The 13,619-nt window shown below is 50.1% G+C and overlaps 2 protein-coding genes and 2 non-coding genes across 7 annotated transcripts in view; all 4 read left to right on the plus strand.

The window, feature by feature from the left end:
- Positions 1-162: 162 nt before the first annotated feature.
- Positions 163-6,544, plus strand: Atp5f1b (ATP synthase F1 subunit beta). Its single transcript, XM_021637759.2, has 10 exons — positions 163-366; positions 797-979; positions 1,206-1,380; positions 1,943-2,064; positions 2,278-2,462; positions 2,887-3,045; positions 3,148-3,270; positions 4,810-5,022; positions 5,442-5,643; positions 6,299-6,544. Exons 1-10 carry the CDS (start codon positions 240-242, stop codon positions 6,397-6,399), a joined length of 1,590 nt encoding a protein of 529 aa, XP_021493434.1. The 5' UTR covers positions 163-239; the 3' UTR covers positions 6,400-6,544.
- On the plus strand, positions 1,055-1,129 carry LOC132652584 (small nucleolar RNA SNORD59). Its single transcript, XR_009590182.1, has one exon. It is a non-coding gene; the product is annotated as a small nucleolar RNA SNORD59 (small nucleolar RNA).
- LOC132652583 (small nucleolar RNA SNORD59) lies at positions 2,131-2,202 on the plus strand. Its single transcript, XR_009590181.1, has one exon. It is a non-coding gene; the product is annotated as a small nucleolar RNA SNORD59 (small nucleolar RNA).
- A 1,774-nt stretch (positions 6,545-8,318) lies between the features above and the next one.
- Positions 8,319-13,619, plus strand: part of Baz2a (bromodomain adjacent to zinc finger domain 2A) — a 37,301-nt gene continuing 32,000 nt past the window's right edge. The window contains exons 1-2 of one of the 4 annotated variants that reach the window (XM_021637772.2): positions 8,319-8,515; positions 12,849-12,997. The gene's annotated coding sequence lies outside the window, so the exon portion shown is untranslated. Of the gene's footprint in view, positions 8,516-9,523; positions 9,594-12,848; positions 12,998-13,467; positions 13,605-13,619 lie in introns of those variants that run through there. The other 3 variants (XM_021637774.2, XM_021637775.2, XM_021637777.2) reach the window with 3 other exon arrangements.

Below are 13,619 nucleotides of genomic sequence, written 5' to 3' on the forward strand. Positions count from 1 at the left end.
CCAATTAGGTGTGGAGACTTAGAGGTAGCCTCTCCAATTAAAAGAAGGCATTTGAAATTGACGCTAGCGTTGACCAATGGCTGAGGCGCTTCGAGTTTTTTACCCTATGGGAGCGTCACTGAGAATGATAAGCAACAGATTCACCCAATGGTTGTGCCTCTAGCAGTCGCGGCCTCGCCCCAGCAGCAGGACGGACGGCAGGGACCGCTGCGGCGTTCAGTCTCCACCCGGACTCCGCCATGTTGAGTCTTGTGGGCCGTGTGGCCTCGGCCTCGGCCTCTGGGGCCTTACGGGTACTTGGCCCTTCGGCGTCGCTGCCACAGGCACAGATTTTACTGCGAGCCGCTCCCGCCGCGGTCCATCCTGGTAAGCGCCTCATCGAGGAGCGGCGTTCGGTTCTCTCCCCGTGACCTTGAGGCAGGGCCTGGGGAATCTGCTCCGGGAGGCCACCAGGGCTGCAGACTAGCGTGCACCCGCGGGAGTACAAGGACGGTCGCTCGTGGGAGCGTTAATCGGACCTGCAGGCCCCTTTTGTGATGAAGCGGTGGTGGGCTGCTACCTTGACCTTGTGCACTTGCTGGGGTTACCAGTCAAGAATAATGGCGGTTTTGTGCACGAGGTTCGCAGAGCAGTGCGGGCGGGTTCTCGGCTGCAGCGTTGCTGTCTCCACACGCTTTCCGAGCTTGCGGGAGACATAGTCTAGGCTGAACTTGTCCTTACTGGGGAGCATATCGGCGGTTCCGTTAACCTTTTAGCTGTCCTGACCCCTATGCCTTCCATTATCTTGCTCTATTAGCCAGAGACTATGCGGCGCAGACATCTCCGGCCCCGAAGGCTGGGGCAGCCACGGGGCGAATTGTGGCGGTCATTGGCGCCGTGGTGGACGTCCAGTTCGATGAGGGATTACCACCTATCCTAAATGCCCTGGAAGTTCAAGGCAGGGAGACCAGACTGGTTTTGGAGGTGGCCCAGCATTTGGGTAAGTAGGATTTTTTTTTTTTTTTTTTTAGGTGTGGTAAAGAGTTGGTTAAGCTCAGAAACGCCGTGCCGTCTCCCTTCTGTGATGATTTTATCAAAATGACTTTCGTTCTTCTGAATTTGCTGAAGCTACGTTCAGGTGCTGAGAGGGAGTCGGGTTTGCTTTTGGCTACACTTCATTACATGCTGTTACGCTTTGGTTCGTGTAACTGCTAACACTTTGACAGGGGAGAGCACCGTCAGAACCATTGCAATGGATGGCACTGAAGGTTTGGTTCGAGGCCAGAAAGTACTGGATTCAGGCGCACCAATCAAAATTCCTGTTGGTCCAGAGACCTTGGGCAGAATCATGAATGTCATTGGAGAACCTATTGATGAGAGAGGCCCTATCAAAACCAAACAGTAAGTTCCTCACTACATTTGTGAACACAGGAGCTTGTGCTTGCAGTTTTACACATTAGGGTAATAACTTGTAGTGAAGCAGTTTTCCTACAGTACCACAGTCTGTTGTACTCAGTTACGGAAACTAAAGATAAAGACGTTCTGATCGAGGAAAACTTGCTACTTAGGAATCCACCCCAGCCCCTTTGATGGTTTAAAGCTTGTTTTATGTGTTGGCTTAGGTTATGGTTTCCTAAACAGTTTAGAAATTATCTGTAGTGTTTTTTTTTTTAGTTAAATTTCAGTAAAAGGAAAGTGTCAGGAAATGGGATTATTTGTTCCTGAGTCAACATTTGTTATTGCAGAAGGTTAGATGTTAAATGGCAGCTTATGGGGTTGGGGCTCTACCAACCCAAGTGCAAGTGCAAGGCCCTGGGTTCGGTCCTCAGCTCTGGAAAAAAAAAGAAAGAAAATAAATGGCAGCTTACTTGGACAGGGTTATATTTGACTATTGGCAGGGACCTCAGTGCCTTCAGCACAGTGACTGACTGGATGCTGATCCTCTTCCTTCTGAACTTCACAGATTTGCTCCTATTCATGCTGAGGCTCCTGAGTTCGTAGAGATGAGTGTGGAGCAGGAAATTCTGGTGACTGGTATAAAGGTTGTGGATCTGCTGGCCCCGTACGCCAAGGGTGGCAAAATCGGTATGTTGGTCCATGTTTTCCACATGATAAGGAATGGAAGCACAGCTTCTGAACGCGCACCAACATCCTTCGTTGATGATTAGCTTCTGACTTTCGTTCTTCTGAGTTTGCTGAAGCCAGATGCCATTCCTGAGAAGGGAACTGAACTGAACCTTCTTTGAAGGTTGCTTAATTGGGGAATCCAGAGGTGTAAAATATTTCTTCTTAACCTAGGACTCTTTGGTGGTGCTGGTGTTGGGAAGACAGTGCTGATCATGGAGTTAATCAACAATGTCGCTAAAGCCCATGGCGGTTACTCTGTGTTTGCTGGTGTTGGTGAGAGGACCCGCGAGGGCAATGATTTATACCATGAAATGATTGAATCTGGTGTTATCAACCTAAAAGATGCCACCTCCAAGGTGAGTCCCGAGTTGATCTATGTCCATATCATTCCCTGTTCAGAAAGCTAGTGCCAGCTGAAGCCATGTTTTATCTTTGGTGTTAAGAGCCCCAGGCTCTGTAAACAAGGTATTTGACTTTCCTGTCACCATTTTCCTCTGGTGGGAGATAATTCTAGACTTTAGTTTTGGTAAATAATCCAGTCTTTGTCTGCGAATTTGAAGGTGTTGAATGGGAGATGTTCACATATCTTAGGCAGTCCCATTTTTTTATCTTATTTTCAGTTCAAAAATTATCTTTAGGGTTTGCAATTCTGTGTCTAATGGGAAGAAATTTGCAAATGGAAACATTGACATCTGAGACCCCATAGTTGTTGGGAATATTGGGTTTTCTGTGTGGCTTCCTTTTCGCTTTGCCAGCTTTTCTGATGTGTGTTTACTACAGGTAGCATTGGTATATGGGCAGATGAATGAACCACCTGGTGCCCGTGCCCGTGTAGCTCTGACTGGTCTTACCGTTGCTGAATACTTCAGAGACCAAGAAGGCCAAGATGTCCTGCTGTTTATTGACAACATCTTTCGCTTCACCCAGGCTGGCTCAGAGGTATGAGGGAAGCCTAGAGAGAGGACCTGGCTTGTTCAACCATTGGGCATATTAGGATAAAGATGTAGACAACTAAGATCCTCAGTTTTTTTTGTCTTTTAGGTATCTGCTTTATTGGGCAGAATCCCTTCTGCTGTAGGCTACCAGCCTACCCTAGCCACTGACATGGGTACAATGCAGGAACGAATCACTACCACCAAAAAGGGATCTATCACCTCAGTGCAGGTAAGAAATATTGAGTGGATAAAGATTTTAGTTGGTAAAAAGGAATCTAGGGAGATAGTAAAATCTTGTTATATTTTGGGCTACATAGATGGTTTACTGGTTAAAAGCACTTTTAGATCTTCCAGGGGACTTGGGTTTCCCAGTGACCTTGTCAGATGGCTCACAGCCATCTAACTCCAGCTCTAAGAGATCTGGTGACCTCTTCTGGCCTCCATAGTTACCTGTAAACATGGTAAACATACCCAGGCATACTTCTACACACACACACACAAGCCACCTTGTTCTATGTGAAGTGGCACATACCGTTAATCCCAATACTGAGGAGGCAGAGGCAGGTGGATCTCTGAGATAGAGGCCAGCCTGTTCTATATAGTGAGTTCCATGTTACTTGTCTCAGAAAAAAGAAATCTGGTTTCATCTCAAAAGGGGGCTAATTTATTTGGTAGAGGCTGTTTGAGAAAGGATCTCTTTATATAGCCTTATAATTTGATACCTAAACCGGGCTGACCTTGAACTCAGTCCTCTCAAGTATTGGGATTAAATGCATGCATACTCCAAAGGGGTTTTTAAATAGGATGAGTTAACCAGTTAGAATAATATGTAAAGTTATGTACTTCCATGTCAGGCTAAAAAGATTAAATTAAAAGCATGCTTACTGGCTGGGCCTGGTGTTTTATACCTGTGACCTTAAGCACATGGGATGCAGAGACAGGGGGATCAGGAGTTGAAGACTACTCGCAGCTATATAATGACTTCCTCGCCAACTTGGCTATATGGCACTGTCTCAAAAAAATAAAAAAAAAAAGAAGAGAAAATTGACCCCTCCTAATAATTTGAAGGTATCTGAAGCTGGGTGGTGGTGCTGCATGCCTTTAATTTCAGGACCCGGAAGGCAGAAGCAGGCAGATCTCTAATCTCAAGACCAGCCTGGTCTAGAGTGAGTTCCAGGACAGTCAGAGCTACACAAACAAAAGTACTTTCTGTTCATGCCAAGAACCTAGATTCTCTTCCTAGTACCTAATGGTGGAAACTCCAGTTCCAGAACTGGCCTCTCTTCTACCTTCTGCAGGCTCATGAGCTGGCCTAGTGCTATCTACCCAACTCAGTTCCCCAACCCTGTGCCCTAAAAGTTGGAATTACAGACAGGAGCTGCTCCATCTGGCTTTCGTTGTTCCTTGTTCGTGTGCGGGGCAAGTGTTCTGTGGCTTGAGCTCAAGGCTGTGGCTGCTAAAACAGACTTTATCACTATCGGCACACTGGTGTGGCCATGGGCAATAGCATTGAGTTCGGGGAGATCTTTAAGAGCAGAACGGCAATAAAAGGTGGTCGTAACGATGGAGGTCAGAGGGTAGCATGGTGTACTGGCCCCGACAGGGTAGACAGCACCTCAATCCAGCATCGGGGATGCTAAAACCTATGCCTTGATGTTGAGACCAGCATGGGCCTCTACAGTAAGACAGGTGAAGAGGTTCAGAAAATGAGTGGCTTAAGCAGAAACTTGATTGCCACTGATCTCCATGGATTCTTGACTCTCTTTAGGCGATCTATGTGCCTGCTGACGACTTGACTGACCCTGCCCCTGCAACTACCTTTGCCCATTTGGATGCTACTACCGTGTTGTCCCGTGCTATTGCTGAGTTGGGCATCTATCCAGCTGTGGATCCTCTGGACTCCACCTCTCGAATTATGGATCCCAATATCGTTGGCAGTGAGCATTATGATGTTGCCCGAGGGGTGCAAAAGATTCTGCAGGTAAATGTCTCTCGCTCTTTGGGGGTCCATGCCATAAGGACTTGGAGTCATAAGGAACTTGGAAACTGTATATAAGGACTGGCTCTTTTGTAGTCATTTGTGTAAGCAAGGAAAATTGAGAGCAGATTGGTAACTGCTGCAGAGGTTTCACAGTTTCAGGGTACTTTGCCTTTGGAATACAGTTGTCTGCCAGGTGGTAGTAGCACACACTTTTAATCCCAGCACTCAGGAGACAGAAGCCAGCTTAGACTATAGAGCTAGTTTAAAAAAAAAAAAACCAGCTGTTTTTGTAACATAACTGAAGAGGACAGGGAGAACAGTACAGTGCTCTTGACTAAGGATGCCTGGGACTTTTGCTAGGGTCTAAATTTTTAAAGGAGATGCACTGAACTCTGTCACTTCGTTGTGCTGTCTTCTAGGACTACAAATCTCTCCAGGACATTATTGCCATCTTGGGTATGGATGAGCTTTCTGAGGAAGATAAACTGACTGTGTCCCGGGCCAGGAAGATACAGCGTTTCTTGTCTCAGCCTTTCCAGGTTGCTGAGGTCTTCACAGGTCACATGGGAAAATTAGTGCCCTTGAAAGAGACCATTAAAGGATTCCAGCAGATTTTAGCAGGTGAGATTTTTCTACCATAAAAGCTGGCCATGACAGAAAACTGAAACCTTGAGTGAATATTCACTGTGCTGTCTTCTCATTCCTACACAACCAAATGATACATGTTTAGAAGGGGCATCACCCTTCTGTCCCTTGTTACTGAGCCAGAGAGTAAGAATTTGGAATTTGAACTCAACTGCTCTAAATTAAGGGGTTTTGTCTTGTGTGTGTGTGTGTTTTAAATGTGCATGTATGTACATGTAAGATCCCATGAGGGGTTAGATCCCTCTGGAACAACCAGAAGAGGTGTCGGGCCACTGGATTAGAGGTGGTTGTAAGCTACCATGTGGCGCTGGCAACTGAACTGCATGTGCTCTCTGGAACAGCAGCATAAAGTACATGTTCTTGTCCACATCTTGTCTTATATTCCACTTGGAAGGGCACAGGTGTGGTGCACACTGTTAGTCCCAGTACACCCAAGTACATCTCTGGGTTCTTGAGTTTCAGGACAGCCAGGAAACCCTGTCCCAAAAACAAAAAGTAAATTTCATTTTAAGTTTCCTTGCGTTATAAGGATTCATCAGTCTGACCTGTAGCTTCAGGTAGTGAGGTGGTTTCTGTACTGCAGAGAGTTGAAACAACTCAACTTCTTACTAACTGCATTTTCCCCCTATAGGTGACTATGACCATCTCCCAGAGCAAGCCTTCTATATGGTGGGACCCATTGAAGAAGCTGTGGCAAAAGCTGACAAACTCGCTGAAGAGCATGCCTCATGAGGGGTTTCTCTTGCCAAAAAACTCAGCACTCTGTACTGTCCTTTCCTTGTCTCTGCTGACAGCTCAGTTTTCTGTATAGCACCACAGAAAGATGTGGTGTTCTCTCTGAAGAGTATTTCGTTTTCAATAAAGTGTATGCCCCTCATTTGTCTGTCTTGCTTCTAAAACAGCCTGCAATGCTGGTGAGATAGACCACATTTAGCATATGCTTGAAACAGGATTATCAAACAGATGCATTCATTGATGAAATTCTGTGGGTGATACGTAGTTTCCTGTGGCTTTTTTTCCCCCACGTATTTCAGCTTCCCTTTGTTTTTGAGTCTGCTGTTTAGTCCTGGGCTGTTCTCCATGACCCTGCTTCAGCTTTAAGTGCCAAGATTACAAGTAAACTCCACAATGCCCATTTCTACTCTTAAGTAGTAGAATCGTTTTTGGTTATTAGACAAAAGAGTCACTATGTAGCCTTGGCTAGCCTGTCCTGTATCTCCTTTACAGATGACACTGTCCTTCAACTTGGAACCTGCTTCTGCATCCCAAATGAGATTAAAGGCACACACAAATCTGGTGCAAGATTATTTTTAATGTGTATAAATTTTGCCAGAAACAGTAAAATGCCCTAGAACTGAAGCTACAGAAGTTTTGAGTACTGCCAGGTGCAGTAGTGCTCATCTTTGATCCCGGCACTCAGGCTGAGGCAGGTGGGATCTTGCTGAGTTCGAGGCCAGCCTGGTCTACACAGAGAAACCCTGTCTCAAACTTTTGGGTCCCATGTGGATAATTGTTGCTTTTTAAAGAGTTACATCAGGGAAAATAGGTTGGCTTATTCCAAGACTGGAATTAACTTTTTAGGATATGCTGAATATTTGTCACAAGTGAGAGTCTTCTGGGCCTTCTCTAGGGCTCCATCCTAATATACTGCCCCCAGATATTTGAACAAGCCTAGACGTGCACGTTTGTGTTTGAGGCTTCTGCAGAGTAAAGGAAAAAGAGGTCTGCTAACATCCCTTACGGAAATTTAGGAAGATTTGACAGTGTTACAGCGACAATCTTTACTATTGCTGTTGGGGCTTTTGAACAAGACTAGTTTCTCTTGATAAGATGTGCACCTTAGTGCATTATTCTAGGGCGTATTTTGTACCCTACAACGCGTTTAGGCCCAGCTAGTGGCCTCTTGTGGCAGCATCTGAGACTACAAGAATGGAATCTCACCATTTTGAAATTATTATAGGCTATGTGCTAGAAAGTATTTCTGTCATCTAATGACTTTTTACAAATCAGCTGGAGCTTTTGTCCCGGGGAGGAGCCTGCATCTAAAGCTCCACCTCGCAAGGTTGTCCACATAAGTCAGAAGCTCCATGGGGACAGTTCAACTCCCAATTCTGAGCCCCTGTGACCTGAAGGGCTCTGGGAGAGGCTCATGGGGTAGTGGCCTCAGCTTCCTTCCATCTATGACGTCCTTGGTTCCAGTCCCTCTCGTCAAGATCTGGACAGAAGGTGGCGCCCCTGAGTCGCCTGTGCTTGGTAGTTGGCACTCGGACTTGGATTGTGGGAAATGCTGTTATGGGGGTGGGGACACCTCCAGATCCTGACTGGAGTAGATAAAATGCTGAAGGCCCAAGAGTACGGGTCACCTCTTTCTGCTTTGTCACCCAAATACAGTCTTGCAAACTGATATTCTAAAGGTCATTTGCATCCCGGTATGCACGTATTCCAGCATTTATCGAGAACCTTTCCCCTCTCGATAGGTGCAACTCTACTTCATTATGCCTTACTGTCCTCTTTTACCACAGACCTGAAGAATTAAGATAGTTCTAACCTTCCTCCATATTTCTCCTGGGTCGGCCTTGTCCTTGCCTCCTCCCTCTCTCCACCCAGTGAAAGCCCCGCCCTTCCCTCCTCCCTCCCGCCCCAGTCTGTCATACAGGGACATCACCCTACAGCAGTTCAGGCTGTGTGGTTCGCAGGAAGCATACATTAGCTTTTTTGGTTTTTTTGTTTTGTTTTCGAGTTCCCAGCTCACAGTTGGGGAGGATCTAACAGTAGCCTTCAAGTGAAGCGAGACCCAAGGACAGTAAGACGCTAGGTCCTAATCTGGAGTCCTGCCAGCCTGACATGGGTAAGTGTGATAGCCGTCCCTGGGAAAGGCCTGAGGGATGCCTAGCTCCCTCCCTGGCTGACTCAGCAGGGGTGGGGCCTAACCTTTGCTCTTTTGGGGGTGAAGGAGAGGAAATGGAGTGTGGGGGACACAGGGCTTGGCTGGTGAGGGGCTGAACATGAGACCCTCGCATTGGCAAGTTCCAGCTCTAAGGAAGAGCCTGAGGCTGTGTCTCAGGTTAGGGCTTCCTTCCTCACCCGTGGGGCGCTCCTTACTCCCCATTTAAGCGGCAGAGATTCAAGAAGTATTTTACAGTCTTCATTACTCTTGGTCCTGTCGGAGATGCGTCTCCTCCACCTAGTTTCTCTCCAGCCTTTGAAACCCAGTCTAACCCACCACCAGGTCGGGGCAGCACTAGCAGCTGCTTCCTGTTGCCCCAGAGGTTGCTGCAAGGGGTGGCGGGGGCGGGGGCCGCGGCCAAACTGAGCTATGAATAAAGCCGATTCTCACAGACCTGCATCAGCCTCACTACGCTGTTTGGATGCCCTCCACAATACCCAGGGGGTTGGAGGACAGGGAGCTTCTTGCCTTTGTGATTTCCTGATTCCAGATCTCCACAGCTCTAGTAGAGAGGGCCGGGAGAACGCGTGTTTACCTAGCAAGTTGCTTGCTGTGCACGGTCCCAACATGCTCGGCCTTGAGTTTCCTCTCCTGCTCCCCTAGGCCTCTTTGAAGCTCCGTGGCTCCCACTGTCTCCCTAGCCTCCTTTGTGAAAGTCTTGAGTGCCGGCAGGGAGAGCTCTCCAGGTACTCTGCAGTGCAATCCACCAACGTCCCCAACTACGTCGTAGAAGTTTCCGTGTTTTCTGCGTCCGGGATCCTTCCTGGTTCTGGCCCCTAGGAGACGCCACCCGCTCTCCCCTCCCCCAGCGGATCCTCCGCCACCGCGGTCCCCGAGCGCTCGTCCTCACCCGAGCGGCTCCTGCCCCTTTAAGCGCCACCTCCCCCTCCACCGCCGCCGGCCTCGGGCTGGGGGAGGAGGCGCCGCCGCCGCCCGGCTTGGCCACCTGCGCCGCCGCCGCCGCCCGGCCCTGCTTCAGGTGAGGCTCGGCATCCCCTCCAGGCCCTGCGGCCGGGCCGGGCGGGCGGGGCGACCCCGCGGCCGACCCCTTCCCCTGAGATCCGGGGTCTGACCTTCCCTGCGCCGGCCGCCCTTCCTCGCTCCCCGCAGCGTCTCCTCGCCCGGTCCGCCCCTGTCCTCGGCGAGCGGGCATCCGGACGCTTCTCACGCCTCTCCGCCATCCTCTCCCGGGAACCCCGCCTGTTCCGGCCGGGGGGCTCCCCTCCCCCGCGCCCCCCTCGGCCTGGGTCTCGCCGCCGCGTCTCTGGAGCCAGTGCTTTCCCACGCCATCCTAACCCCAGTGGGAGGGGGAGTAACCGCCACCCAGCCACTGTCCCCGTCGTGAGGGCGGGAGGGACGGCGCACACTCCGGCCTCTGTCCGCCGGGCTTCGGTCACCCTCCAAGTTCAATTGAGTCCCACCCGGACCTTCGGCGTCCGAGTTTGGGGTCGGCCAGCACCGCCCACCGAGCCTCGGTGGGAAGGGCCCTGGGCCCGGCTTGGGATCGGCCCCTCCCCTAGGCCAGGCGCGGGGGACTGTCGCGCTGCGGGAACCTTGTGGTCCTCGCCTTTAGCGGCTGTTGCGGTAGGAAGGACCGGGGCTGTGTTCCTAAGGGATTTGGGGTGCTGGGTAAGGCAGAGGAAGCCCGACCTTTTCCATTTCAGACCACCCCAGGAGAGAACGAGCCTCCTCCTCTGTCTTATGTGCCTACCGCGCAGCCTGTCCTTTGGGAAATTTGGAAACAAGACTAAATCTGACGGCCACAGGCCCGCTTGGAGAAGGGGAGGGGTAATAGTCTTTTCGGTGTGTTGTGAGGGAATCTAACCTTACCGAAATACATCGAGGTTGTTCTGCCCGAACCTGAGTGGCGAAAGGGACCAATGGGAGTAGTTACAGGACCGAGAGCCGTGGCTACGGTATGATCTGTCCAGTGAGTGAGCGGGAGGGCTTTACAGTTACGCTCTCTTTAATAGGGAATACTACCTCTGCTGAGCGTCTGGGGCCCCTGCATCCAGAATTAAGAGAATGGCTGTCAGGGTTTGTCTTACGCTATTGAGTCAAAACTAAGGGTTCTGGGAAGGCACGGTGTCTGCGTGTTGGTGAGCCTGTGGTGCTGGGGGTTGGATACCACGAGTGTCTGGAAGGGGAAAGGGAAGGCGCAGCCAGGGTGCAGCTAGGATGGCTCTCAAAGCCCCAGCCATTTGCCTCCCGAGTGGCTGGAACTATGGCAGCTGACCCAGAGTCAGGGAGGTATGGCAGGAACACGGAGTTTGAGAGAGGGGGAACAGGTGCTCACCTCCCCGCTTCACTTCTCACCCTCTGGCTTGTTTTGAGGGAAGTTCAGGTAGTCCCCCAGATATTCCTCTCACAGGTTGCTGAGAAAGTAACCGTGTGCCCCTTTCTCTTTTTAGTAGCTTTTTGAAGGGAGGCTTGTTGGATAACTAGCCACATTTTATGGGATTGAGAAATGTTTGGGGACATATGGGATCAGTCTGCCCTCTCTTGTCCAGATTTGGCACGGGGTGGGGGGCCACAAGTGCTATGAGGACGCGGCACCTGGCAAAAACTAACCGCTTACTTTTGGGGTGTTTTCCAGCCCAACCTTCTCTTTCACAGAGCAGGGAAGACCCCAGAGTGGGTGGATAAAAATGACCGCAGCCTTTCCGGACCAAATGGGGAAATGCATTGTGCCCTGTTTTTCTCTTTTAATCCCAAGTGGTCTTCTCCTCTACACCTTTCTCTGCGGGCTCAGGGCTGCTGGGTCAGGTCCTAGAGTTGGCCGGTCGACTAGGCCTGGGGCTCGGAAGGGGTGGGGATAGTGGGGCACAGGAGTAACCGGCTCTTCCGGAGTCGGCCGTGGGTGTGTGTGGGTGTGTGGTAGTGAAGCAAAGGGGCGTGGTCGGGGACGTCTGACTGGCGCAGGCTCCTCCCCTGCCTGCCCTGGCTCCTACCGGTTACCCCCTGGTTGGGAGGTAGGGTGATTTATCTGCAACTTGGGCGGCATAAGAGATAAGAGCTTTTCTCTACACCTGCCTCCTCCCCTTTCTGCCCTCCGGTGCCAGGTCCAACCTAGCCTTTTTTTTTAATTTATTTTAATTTGGGAGTTAGACATTCCTTAGTTTAAGTTAACTTCTCCTTTCTCCGGAAGGAAGGACTCCTTGTCCCTTGAGATTGGCCTCTACTTAGGGCTTTGAGGTTAGTGAGCTGTTAGAAGCGTGAGGTGTATCCTCCTCCCCCTCCAGACGACCTATAAATGTCCTTTTGTTTTTTCTAGACAAAGTTTCGCCGTGTAGTCGTGGTTAGCCTGGAACTCGATATGTGGAGCGAGCCGGCCTTGGCCTTGCCCTCACAGTGATCCTCCCATCTCTGCCTCTTCAGTATAGGAAACGCACTGTGTTGAAATTAGAAACCCATTTTAACAGGGAAGAGAAAAGTTGTTTTTACCTGTCTCCTCCTTCCCTTTGATAATCTACTTACCTCAGTTGAGGGTGAGGAACCCCTTGGCTTCTGCTGTCCCACACCGTTGGCTTTTCAATAGAGATCTTTCTTTTGAAGCCTGTCTGAACTACTTGTAATGATGGGTGGGGTATGTCTCCCACACTTAAAATCCCTCTGAAGTAAGGAAATCCAATTTTGATTGCTGGATTTGGCTCTACCATACTCAGTTTACACCCAGCTTTCCAATCTCTTGGCATCCTCCAAGATGAAAGGTATTTGCTGATATGTCCCAACAGCCAGCATCTCACCATGGTTTTTCTGTTGGTCTTCCTAGGTGTTCAGACTTAGCTTTGCATCGTTTATGCAATTGTTTGCATTGTAGAGTTACATTTCATTGAAACGAATGGGAATTATGAAGCCAGAAAAGTCTTGAAATGTAAGGAAAGGGTATGATGTTTTTTTTCTAGTCATATTTCTAATGTATGACCTTGAACAAGTCAGTGAGCCTCTGTGGGTCTTAATTTCTTCAGGAAATGAGAAGTTGGAATTTTAAAAGATCAATAAGTCATATGTAACTTCATATGACACTGTTTCCCATCTTCCCAAATGTGTCTCTACAATACACATTTAGGTGAAAGCCAAACTCTTAATTCTTTACGAGATTTTACATTGCAGTTCCCCAGAGAACACAGCTATGTAGCCTTGTTTGAACAGGTATGGGAGCAGCAAATTCAACGTTTGGGACATTTTGCTTGTTGGCTAGTTTTTATCTTCTACCCTTTTGCCACACATTTAGGCTAGAGTCGGGTCTTGACTGTGAGGAGCTGAGCCAGAGCTGAATCTCCTTTGCCCATGTGCAGGAATCTCTCCGATGTCCAAGGCCCTGCAGATGTCACCAGGAAAGTAGTGATCCAGGCAGGACCAGGTTGTCCCTACAGGAAATAGGTGAGTGGACTTGTCCTTCTCAGCATGCCTTTACCTGGTATAAATGGCTTCCTAACTATCAACTTCCCCTTTCTCACTACCCCGCTGAGGAAATAAACATCCCCGAAATTATCTTCCAGGCGTCTCCTGTCTCCTCACAGTTAAGAAAGCATCATCTGCCTTTGGTCCTAGAAATGTGCTCCAGTCTTTTAGGCTAACCCTGGGATATGGCTCGCCTTTCAGTTTGACGGGGTGAAGCAAGACTACAAGCCCTCAGAGAGATGCGGGTGACGCAGGGACCTGCGGTGTGGTACTCTGAGCGGCGCTAGGACCCAGATCCGGGTCTGGAGCGACGGGTCGGGCACTAGGACTCGGGCGCCGACGCCTCGGTGGGCGGCTCCGCCGGCCGCGGCGGCCCCGCCCTCTCGGGCTGCTCTCACTCCTCCCCCGCCGGCCATGTTGGCTCCGCTCAGGCCCCGCGGTTAAGCCGCGACCCCCTTCCCCCCGGACCCCGCACCCCGCACCCTTCTCTCCGCGCTCGTCTCCTCCCCGGCCGGCGCCCGGAGCCCGGCCATGTGACCTGCCCGTGCCCCGGGGAGAAGCGCCCCCGACCCCGCCGTCGCCTCAGGTCTGTAGGGTCTGT

This window comes from Meriones unguiculatus, chromosome 2 (assembly GCF_030254825.1).
Source record: "Meriones unguiculatus strain TT.TT164.6M chromosome 2, Bangor_MerUng_6.1, whole genome shotgun sequence".
NCBI lineage: Eukaryota > Metazoa > Chordata > Mammalia > Rodentia > Muridae > Meriones > Meriones unguiculatus.